Here is an 11,478-nt window from a genome sequence, read left to right on the forward strand (position 1 = left end):
GCAGGAAAGGCTGGGATGGGTAAGGGCAGGAAAGGCTGGAAAACAAAGGGCAGGAAGAGTTACAAGGGTAGATATTGAGGAATGGGTAAGGGCAGAAAAGGCTGGGAAGCAAAGGGCAGGAAAGGCTGAGATGGGTAAGGGCAGGAAAGGCTGAGTAGGAGAAGGTGGGACTACTCTCTGACTACAATATGAGATGAACAACCATAGTCCAGGATGTTGATGACTTAGGGAGAAACAGCTGTACAGGTAACTCTCGATTTACGGGAGTATTGTGTCCTTCAAGAGGTGGCATAAATCAAAAACAATGTAAATCAAACAAGAGGCAGGTTTGTATCTTTACTGCCTACTGTATCACTCTGACTCCTCTCCCTCTCGTGGTTCCTCCTCTGGCTGCCCTTCCTCTCGTGGTAGCACAGCAGCGAGGGTGTTGTTGTTGTTGAGTAGCGTGGCAGCGTGGGTACTGTATTGTTGTTCAAGTGGCGCGCGGGAAGAACTGAGCTCAGCTGTGTGGCCGCGGCGCCGTGTGAGTCCAGCTGCGTGAGACATCTGGTGGCCACTCCATAAAATATCGCATATAAGTGAAAAAAAACGTGTGAATTAAACATTTATTTGGATTTTGGACCCCACGTTATTTCAAAAACGCGTAAACCAAACTCGCGTAAATCGAGAATTACCTGTATTCCAAGCTCTCCCATGCCGATTTTGTTAACCAGGTGACTCATGTAAGAACACCACACAGGTCTGTTCAATCACTTTTATTGAGGACATGACAAAATAGCCATGACGAGGCCCAGACATGAGAATCACTGACTCACTCACTCTCTAGTTGATGAATTGATGGACTCACTCACTCACACACTCACTCCCTTCCCTTACAGTACAAAGTGACCGACTCAGCCACCACCAGTTAAAATTTGCTGTGACTAGACCAAGAAACAACTTATTCACTGACTCACTCACTCTATAGTTGATGAATTGATGGACTCACTCACTCACTCACTCACTCACTCACTGCTGTCCACCTTTCCCTTACAGTACAAAGTGACCTGCACAGCCAACCAGTAAAGAGTAGTTCTGAACAGACCCAGACATGAGACTTATTTATAGACTCACTCACTCTCTAGTTGATGAATTGATGGACAGACTCACTCACTCACTCACTCCCTTCCCTTACAGTACAAGTGACCTGCCCAGCCACCATCAGTAAAAAACATGTGCTTCAAAATAGATTCCTTACGACTAATTGTGCAGTGCAACGCTACTCTGCGACCCTAATATGCAAGGCACGCCCCTAAAGGATGGGTAAGCTAAAGTTTGCGTGGAGTCAGCGGGTGAGTGAAGCAATGTGCCTCCTGGCGTACGCTCCCCGTTAGTCAGCCAGTGGTTAGTCCTCCCGTCCATGCCTTTCAGAGTGATGCCTCACACAACACACACAAACTACCAACTGTGTGACAAACCGCCTGACTAGTGGAGGCGAGTGCTCTTAGGCTTACATTTGTACTTAATCTAGCGAGCTTAACCTAGGCATGACAGACCGTGGAATGCAGTCTTCACAGTCGCATATGATTGGGAATGACGTGATGTGCGGATGACTTTGGCTGGGTTCACACATAGCCAACTTAGCGTCCCAATCGGTCCCGTTCAGTCCTGACATAAAAAAATTTGAGAACGGTATCAATCGTGGCCCAGCAGTATCTGACCCCACCTGATGGCGTTCTAACCCTGTTCTGTGCTGATTTCTGACAATAATCCCGCCTCTCCTGACTAACCCCAAACTTTTTGAACACGCTAAAAAATGGCATGTTTTCCGCTTTCTGACGCTCAGTGGCGACCCTAAACGCCCACCCATGTTTACGGACGATCATGGCCATGATTCCATGCGTTCTGTGCTGTTTTCATTGGCAGGGACGGAACGGGGCTGAATGGGAAGCCAAGTCAGCATGTGTGAACCCAGCTTTAGGGATAAACAGCTGTAGTCCTGGACACAATATGATGACAAGAGATTAACAGCCTTGGTCCAGGATGAGGATGACTTAGAGATTAACAGCCTTGGTCCAGGATGAGGATGACTTAGAGATTAAGAGCCTTGGTCCAGGATGAGGATGACTTAGAGATAAACAGCCATAGTCCAGGATGAGGATGACTTATGGATAAACAGCTGTAGTCCAATCTCTCCCTGACCACAATGCGATGACTAGAAAGGAACAGCCATAGTCAAGGATGAGGATGACATAGGGGTAAATAATTGTTGTCCAAGGTCTCCCTGGTGCCAATGTGATGACTAGAGATTAAAAGCCATGGTCCAAGGTCTCCCTGGTGCCAATGTGATGACTAGAGATTAAAAGCCATGGTCCAAGGTCTCCCTGATGACAATGTGATGACTAGATATACTGACAGCCATGGTCCAAGTCCCCCCCCTACTGTAAGATGTCAGTTATTACCAGCTCATAAAACAACGGCAGCCTCTAAACGGTTTTGCACCATGAGTGTATAAATATTGCCACCTGTTTCCTGTGCCTGTCATGCAGGAATGGAGTATTCGTATTCGGTATTCATATTCAAATTCATTCTTCAAACACCGTATTTTGGTGAATTCGTATTCATATTTGAATAATTATTGATAGAACTCAAAGTATTCTCATTTGCATTTGAATAGAAGAGAAAATCATTCGTATTCTGTGAATAATCTGACGAATACTTCAAAATTTATAATCAGAAATAACAGCCATATTTAATTCAGGTAAGTGTGGCGCCCCTGTACTGAATGCTGGCACCAGTCATGGGCCATTGTTCATGAGCTCATGCTACTGTTCAACACTATCAAGAAGTATTCGGATTTATATTCAAATTAAAACCAATTCAGTGTATTCAAATGCGTATTCATATTCTTTGGAATTTGAAGTATTCATATTTGTATTTGAATACAACTCTAGTATTCACTCCATCCCTGGTATCACATCATTACCCACAGAATTAGCAAGCCGGGTGCAGCCACTGACTCGCCCAGGTGCTTCACAGAAAGGCACGCAGATGTGGCTGCCATTGGTCTCCAGGCACAGCCGAGGAAGGGAGGGAGAGATCATGAAAGAGATTGTAGGCACGTCTTCAAACTCTCGGTGAACGGTTACTCTGTGGTTAGGTTAGGTTAGCTTGAGTCAGGCACTAAACACATAAGACAAGGGAACAAACAAAGGGAGGGAGAGATTGCGAGAGGGGATTGTCAGTGCGTCTGTGATCTCTCAGTGAACGGTTACTCTGGTGGTGGTGGTGGTGGTGGTGGTGGTGGAGGTGGTGGTGGAGGTGGTGGTGGTGGTGGAGGTGGTGGTGGTGGTGGTGGTTGTGCCGCTCAAAACATGAGACAAGAGAACAAAGAAGTTACCGCATGCACTTCTGGAAATGTCCTTGCCACACCTCACTCACCACAGCCACGCCACACTCACCACCACCACACCAGACCGCACCACGCCACAACACACCGCACCTCACCACATCACAGAAATTTCAAACTAATTCTTCCATATTCGAACAACACTGGCACACGCGGACGAGACAAGAACGGAAGTATCGATAATAATACTGACAACAAACATGTGACCTGTGAGGGAAACGGATGAAAAATTGAAAACAGAACAATAAGAAATGAATTATATAAGGGAGCAACACACAGCCACCGCCACCCACCAGCCATCACCTGTGTGTCCAGCCGTCCAGGTGTCTAGCGGCCTAGCCATCTGGAGGCTGCAGCATCTGGGGAGGAGAGGGAATGGGCACATCACTGAGGGGAAGGAGTAGAGGAATGCAGTGTGTTGCAGGTAAAGGTAACTCTGTGGAAGCTGACCATCGCCCTTCCCCCTTCCTCCTTCCTAGAGGCTCGACAGTGTCTCTGATGTACTTATGTTAACAATGTGTGTGCTATTGTGGATTGTTTACAGGCCTTGCAGCAAGCACCAATAAGCAGGTCTCCTTCCCTTGGCAGCCACAGAGGGGTTGGGAGTCAGGTTAAGTGGTGCAGAAGTGACCTCTGTTTAGCTCATCACAGGCTCACTTTGTCTGATGTTAACAGCTGGCTGCTGACTTTTGATGCAAATTTACCAACCTCAACGAAAGGAACAACCTCCTCTGGAATTTCATTCCACATTTTAATCAAATTTGTGCTAAATGGTTGGGAAGCTTGGTTAGCTGTGCAAAAACTTAGAGCCTTGTTATGGGGCAAACTTGACCACCACAAAAACAAGTGCCAAATGTGTGTTATGGGCACCACACATCTAGACAGGGATGTTGATCTTTTTTTTTAATAAAAAAAATCAGTCCTTTTATTTAAATCAGATTGTTTTTATTTATATCATTTTTTTTATTAATGAATATAACTAAATCAATTTAAACCTCTACAGATTAAATAAAATCATTTGATTTCAATCTTGATTAAATCAATTTGATTTAAGTAAACAATCCTGGTCATGTTAGGTCAAGTTTAGGCATTTTTAACCCATAAACTGCGCTGTTAAGATTCGGGAATATCTCCTGGGCGCGCAATAAATGGCAGAACAATAGCCTGGTGGGAAACAATTTTCAGTATTACAACACCCAAGAGAGACATGTTGAGCACCAAATAGTGAAAAAAATAATAATAATTCACTTAATGTGGCAGTGATGGCGGGATAAAGGTTGCGGATATGAGGCGACCCTGTGAGCGCTGGTATTGATGAGGTAGATAGGACGGTGGCAGAGGGAAGATGACACACGGCACAGTCACGTCTGAACATTCTCTTGCCACTAATTATTCATTCCAGTTACAACAAACAAAATACATCACAGGAAACATCACTTTGTCAATTTCGATAATCAACCTCTTGCACATCATTATCAAGAGGCCAGTCATTAGTCACACCAGCAATGTTCTTGTCAAAGTTATGAATGTCTGGCACAAAATCTGATCCATCAGACCAGACGAATGGAGAACACGTTGTCTCGCGTCTCTGAGGCTCCTGCTCTCCCTCTGCCTCCCCCTCCTCTTCCACACCAGCTGACACCCCTCCCTCACTCAGCTGAGTCTTCTCTTATACCCCCACTGTCGTTTTCCTCATCTTTCTGCCACTCTGAATCATCGGACAGTGATGATGGTGTCAGTGAGTGACTAGGCTAGCTAGTAACTTTCCACACTGTTGGAGAGGCAGCGTGTCTGTGACCCTGAGTGCCAGAAGCATGCTCACGCTTGCCACGCTTCCTCAGACCAGCTGAATCTCATGGCTGAATGCAATCTGAATCACTGTCTCTTTCAAATTTGTCTACTACAATCTTTCTCTTTACCAATACTTTCTTTTTACCCCCTCCCATGCCTCCCCCTCGGTCACGACCGCAGGAGCTATACAAGACTGGCTGGCATCAGTAGATGACGTAATTCTACTCTCCATGGCTGCTAAAGAGCAACTAATATGACGATGGTGACTACATGGTGTGAAAGAGGGATGATGTTGCCACACGAGGTTCTTTGGAATATACTTTGGCATCGCGGGAAATATAAATATTCACCTTGGAACATGTGTCATCTTGATATGTCTGGCGCAGTCTAACTCATAGCATCTTGAGATGTCTGGCGCAGTTTCCAGGTTAAACACATGACAGCAGCACCTCATGGCATAAATCAACACAGAATGACCCCACCTTGTTGTATACAAAGTCTCATTAGTAAGGAAGCACAGATGAACTTTCTGAGTCAAGGCCTATTAAACCATCTTGTATAAACAAAACACACCCGCACCTATCCCAGCATCCCTCCCCCCCTGGCCCCTCACCATGCATCTATCCATCTGTCTATCTATCTATCTATCCTAGTATCCCAGCATCCCTCCCCCCCTGGCCCCTCACCATGCATCTATCCATCTGTCTATCTATCTATCTATCCTAGTATCCCAGCATCCCTCCCCCCCTGGCCCCTCACCATGCATCTATCCATCTGTCTATCTATCTATTTATCCTAGTATCCCAGCATCCCTCCCCCCCTGGCCCCTCACCATGCATCTATCCATCTACCTATCTATCTATCTATCCTAGTATCCCAGCATCCCTCCCCCTGGCCCCTCACCATGCATCTATCCATCTGTCTATCTATCTATCTATCCTAGTATCCCAGCATCCCTCCCCCTGGCCCCTCACCATGCATCTATCCATCTGTCTATCTATCTATCTATCCTAGTATCCCAGCATCCCTCCCCCTGGCCCCTCACCATGCATCTATCCATCTGTCTATCTATCTATCTATCCTAGTATCCCAGCATCCCTCCCCCCCTGGCCCCTCACCATGCATCTATCCATCTGTCTATCTATCTATCTATCCTAGTATCCCAGCATCCCTCCCCTCCTGGCCCCTCAAAATGCATCTATCCATCTGTCTATCTATCTATCTATCCTAGTATCCCAGCATCCCTCCCCTGGCCCCTCACCATGCATCTATCCATCTATCTATCTATCTATCTATCCTAGTATCCCAGCATCCCTCCCCTCCTGGCCCCTCAAAATGCATCTATCCATCTGTCTATCTATCTATCTATCCTAGTATCCCGGCATCCCTCCCCCCCTGGCCCCTCACCATGCATCTATCCATCTGTCTATCTATCTATCTATCCTAGTATCCCAGCATCCCTCCCCTGGCCCCTCACCATGCATCTATCCATCTGTCTATCTATCTATCTATCCTAGTATCCCAGCATCCCTCCCCTGGCCCCTCACCATGCATCTATCCATCTATCTATCTATCTATCTATCCTAGTATCCCAGCATCCCTCCCCTGGCCCCTCACCATGCATCTATCCATCTACCCATCTATCTATCTATCCTAGTATCCCAGCATCCCTCCCCTGGCCCCTCACCATGCATCTATCCATCTATCTTTCTATCCTAGTATGCCAGCATCCCTCCACCCCTGGCCCCTCACCATGCATCTATCCATCTATCTATCTATCTATCTATCCTAGTATCCCAGCATCCCTCCCCCCCCTGGCCCCTCACCATGCATCTATCCATCTATCTATCTATCTATCTATCCTAGTATCCCAGCATCCCTCCCCCTGGCCCTCACCATGCATCTATCCATCTATCTATCTATCTATCTATCCTAGTATCCCAGCATCCTCCCCCCTGGCCCCTCACCCTGCATCTATCCATCTATCTATCTATCTATCTATCCTAGTATCCCAGCATCCCTCCCCACCTGGCCCCTCACCATGCATCTATCCATCTATCTAACTATCTATCCTAGTATCCCAGCATCCTCCCTCCCCTGGCCCTCACCATGCATCTATCCATCTATCTATCTATCTATCCTAGTATCCCAGCATCCCTCCCCTGGCCCCTCACCATGCATCTATCCATCTATCTATCTATCTATCCTAGTATCCCAGCATCCCTCCCCTCCTGGCCCCTCACCATGCATCTATCCATCTACCTATCTATCTATCCTAGTATCCCAGCATCCCTCCCCCCCTGGCCCCTCACCATGCATCTATCCATCTATCTATCTATCTATCCTAGTATCCCAGCATCCCTGCCCCCCGGGCCCCTCACCATGCATCTATCCATCTATCTATCTATCTATCCCAGTATCCCAGCATCCCTCCCCCTGGCCCCCTCACCATGCATCTATCTATCTATCTATCTATCTATCCTAGTATCCCAGCATCCCTCCCCTCCTGGCCCCTCACCATGCATCTATCCATCTATCTATCTATCTATCTATCCTAGTATCCCAGCATCCCTCCCCACCTGGCCCCTCACCATGCATCTATCCATCTACCCATCTATCTATCTATCCTAGTATCCCAGCATCCCTCCCCCTGGCCCCTCACCATGCATCTATCCATCTATCTATCTATCTATCTATCCTAGTATCCCAGCATCCCTCCCCCCCTGGCCCCTCACCATGCATCTATCCATCTACCTATCTATCTATCTATCCTAGTATCCCAGCATCCTCCCTCCTGGCCCCTCACCATGCATCTATCCATCTATCTATCTATGTATCTATCCTAGTATCCCAGCATCCCTCCCCTGGCCCCTCACCATGCATCTATCCATCTATCTATCTATCTATCTATCCTAGTATCCCAGCATCCCTCCCCCCCTGGCCCCTCACCATGCATCTATCCATCTATCTATCTATCTATCCTAGTATCCCAGCATCCCTCCCCTGGCCCCTCACCATGCATCTATCCATCTATCTATCTATCTATCTATCCTAGTATCCCAGCATCCCTCCCCTCCTGGCCCCTCACCATGCATCTATCCATCTATCTATCTATCTATCTATCCTAGTATCCCAGCATCCCTCCCCCCCTGGCCCCTCACCATGCATCTATCCATCTATCTATCTATCCTAGTATCCCAGCATCCCTCCCCCTGGCCCCTCACCATGCATCTATCCATCTAACTATCTATCCAAGTATCCCAGCATCCCTCCCCTGGCCCCTCACCATGCATGTATCTATCTATCTATCTATCTATCCTAGTATCCCAGCATCCCTCCCCCCCTGGCCCCTCACCATGCATCTATCCATCTACCCATCTATCTATCCTAGTATCCCAGCATCCCTCCCCCTGGCCCTCACCATGCATCTATCCATCTACCCATCTATCTATCTATCCTAGTATCCCAGCATCCCTCCCCTCCTGGCCCCTCACCATGCATCTATCCATCTACCTATCTATCTATCTATCCTAGTATCCCAGCATCCCTCCCCCCCTGGCCCTTCACCATGCATCTATCCATCTACCCATCTATCTATCTATCCTAGTATCCCAGCATCCCTCCCCCTGGCCCCTCACCATGCATCTATCCATCTACCCATCTATCTATCTATCCTAGTATCCCAGCATCCTCCCCCCTGGCCCCTCACCATGCATCTATCCATCTACCTATCTATCTATCTATCCTAGTATCCCAGCATCCCTCCCCCTCTGGCCCCTCAAAATGCATCTATCCATCTATCTATCTATCTATCTATCCTAGTATCCCAGCATCCGTCCCCCCCTGGCCCGTCACCATGCATCTATCCATCTATCTATCTATCTATCTATCCTAGTATCCCAGCATCCCTCCCCCCCTGGCCCCTCACCATGCATCTATCCATCTACCTATCTATCTATCTATCCTAGTATCCCAGCATCCCTTCCTGGCTGGCCCCTGACTCTGTATCTATCCATCCATCTATATTTTATTTACAGTAAAGGAAATAGCTAACGGGCAAAAACAAAAAGAAAACCATAATGAAAAAAGAATGCAAATATCTATCTATCTATCTATCTATCTATCTATCCCTCCCTCCTCCCCTTTACCTGTTGCAAGTCGCACAGCTCCAGGTCCTGTGTGTGGAGCCTGGCGCGCAGGTACACAATCTCCTCCTCCTTCTGGGTGAGCAGCGCCTTCATCTCCAGGTAACGAGTACGCGCCGCCCTCTCTCCGCAGTCCATCTCACTCATCTCACGCTCGTACCTCTCACGCATGTTCCTGGGGATAGGGGGGGGGTGAGAAGGGGCTGTTTGAGGGGGGGAGGTGCTTGTTGGAGGAGGAGGAGGACGAGGAGAAGTAGAAAGGAGATTTTTGTAAAGAGGAGAATGAGGAAGGGGTAAGAGAAACAGGAGGAGGAGGAGGAAACATGGAAACATGGAAATGCAGGCAACAGAAAGCCTATTGGCTCATTACGAGGTTGCCAGCTTGGGTGATTTAATCTGCTCGACCGCCGCTTGGGGCTTGAGGAGCAGATGAAAGCACCTCAACATTGAGGAGCAGATGAAAGCCCCTCGTTATTTAGTTTACTCCCGACGCAGTGAAATGACGGTCGATTCTATATTTGAAGGAGTTGATGGTATTTGTATTTACTACTTCTGAAGGAAGATTGTTCCAGTGACGGATGACTCGGTTTGAAAAGAAACTCCTTCCGATGTCTGTGTTACATCGACTCGACTGAATGGGTAAACCGTTATTTCTAGTTCTTGAGTTGGTTTGCAGTTCAAAGAATTTGGAGTAATCGACGTTATTGAACTTTTTCAGGTACTTGAAGACTTGAATCATATCCCCTCGTAGGCGTCTTTTCTCTAATGTAAAGAGATTGAGTCGCTTGAGTCGTTCCTCGTACGGGTGAGCCCTTAAGGTTGGTATCATCTTCGTGTGCGTCGTTGAATCCTTTCCAGTAAATCAATGTCCTTTCTGTAATTAGGAGACCAGAACTGTACTGCATACTCGAGGTGCGGTCTTACCATGGAATTATACAAGGATAGCATCACGTCTGGCGTTTTACACTCGAAGTTCCTCGCTATGAACCCGAGCATAGTGTTGGCTTTGTTGTATGCTTTTTTACAGTGATTCGCCTGTTTCAGGTCACTGCTGATAGTGACTCCAAGATCCTTTTCCTCCTGCATCGCTTGCAAAGGTTTCCCATTCATGATGTAAGTGTGGTTACTATTTCTGGTCCCAATGTGCATGACTTTGCATTTGTCAACATTAAGGACATTTGCCATTTTTCCGACCATTCGATAATGTGATTCAGGTCTTTCTGAATGATTTCGCAGTCGGTCTTTGTGAGGGCCTTTCCACCCACCTTGGTGTCATCAGCAAATTTCAATATTGTGGATTTCATTTCTGATTCGAGGTCGTTGATATTTATGATGAAGAGAATGGGTCCCAGCACTGACTCTTGAGGCACTCCACTAGTGACTGGAAGCCAATCGGAAGGCTGTCCGTTGAATGGTACTCGTTGTTTTCTGTCGGTGAGCCAATCTCTTATCCACGCGATCAGATTGGCTCCAATGCCCTCCGAGTGCAGTTTCTTAAGGAGTCGCTCGTGCGGTACTTTGTCGAAGACTTTCTGAAAGTCCAGGTATATAACTTCACTGGGGATGTGGGCATCCCAGTTCTTATATATACCTTGGAAGAAGTCTAATAAATTCGTTAGGCAGGAGCGCTTGTTTCTGAAGCCATGCAGGGTGTCGGAGATTACATTATTGTCTTCTAGAAACTGAATAAGTTTGTCTCTAATAATCTTTTTGAGTATTTTTCTTGCCACTGATGTCAAACTTATGGGCCTGTAGTTTAATGCAACGCTTTTGTCTCCTTTTTTGAAAATCGGTGTTACGTTCGCCATCTTCCAGTCTTCCGGGACCTTTTTTAGTTGTACTGACCGGTTGAATATGTTAGTGAGTGGTTGAAGTATTTGTTGTTTAAGCTCTTTTAATAACCGCGGGGACAAACTGTCAGGTCCTGTTGGCTTGTTCGTGTCGAGTTTATCCAAATGCCTTTTCATTTCTTGGTCGCATATTGAGTCATTTTCCAGGGGCGTGATTCCCCTCGGCGGGGCAGGGCTCTCAGGCATGGTTTCGATGTCCTCGACTGTGAATACGGATGCGAAGTTACTGTTGAGGATTCTGGCCATCTGTTTACTGTCCTGGGTTACAGATCCAGTCTCGTCTGTCAGGGGACCAATATTGGAT

The 11,478-nt window shown here is 47.0% G+C and overlaps 1 protein-coding gene and 1 long non-coding RNA gene across 9 annotated transcripts in view; one reads left to right on the top strand and one right to left on the bottom strand.

Moving 5' to 3' along the window:
* The first annotated feature begins 261 nt into the window (after positions 1-261).
* Positions 262-3,467, top strand: LOC126996756 (uncharacterized). Of its 6 annotated transcripts, none has more exons than XR_007751462.1 (3): positions 262-2,257; positions 2,308-3,273; positions 3,319-3,456. It is a non-coding gene; the product is annotated as an uncharacterized LOC126996756 (long non-coding RNA). The 6 variants fall into 6 exon arrangements; XR_007751460.1 differs by having other exon boundaries at positions 2,308-3,267; positions 3,301-3,429; XR_007751461.1 differs by having other exon boundaries at positions 263-2,257; positions 2,308-3,267; positions 3,319-3,467.
* A 132-nt stretch (positions 3,468-3,599) lies between these two features.
* The window catches only part of LOC126996755 (centrosomal protein of 131 kDa-like), a 41,628-nt gene continuing 33,749 nt past the window's right edge, over positions 3,600-11,478 (bottom strand). For all 3 annotated transcript variants that reach the window (XM_050857593.1, XM_050857594.1, XM_050857592.1), the window contains 2 exons: positions 9,328-9,499; positions 3,600-3,747 (listed from right to left, as the gene is read on the bottom strand). In XM_050857593.1, coding sequence (XP_050713550.1) covers positions 3,724-3,747; positions 9,328-9,499 — 196 coding nt within the window. In that variant the 3' untranslated portion in view covers positions 3,600-3,723. The remainder of the gene's footprint in view (positions 3,748-9,327; positions 9,500-11,478) is intronic.

The sequence above is a fragment of the Eriocheir sinensis genome, chromosome 11 (assembly GCF_024679095.1).
Source record: "Eriocheir sinensis breed Jianghai 21 chromosome 11, ASM2467909v1, whole genome shotgun sequence".
Lineage (NCBI taxonomy): Eukaryota > Metazoa > Arthropoda > Malacostraca > Decapoda > Varunidae > Eriocheir > Eriocheir sinensis.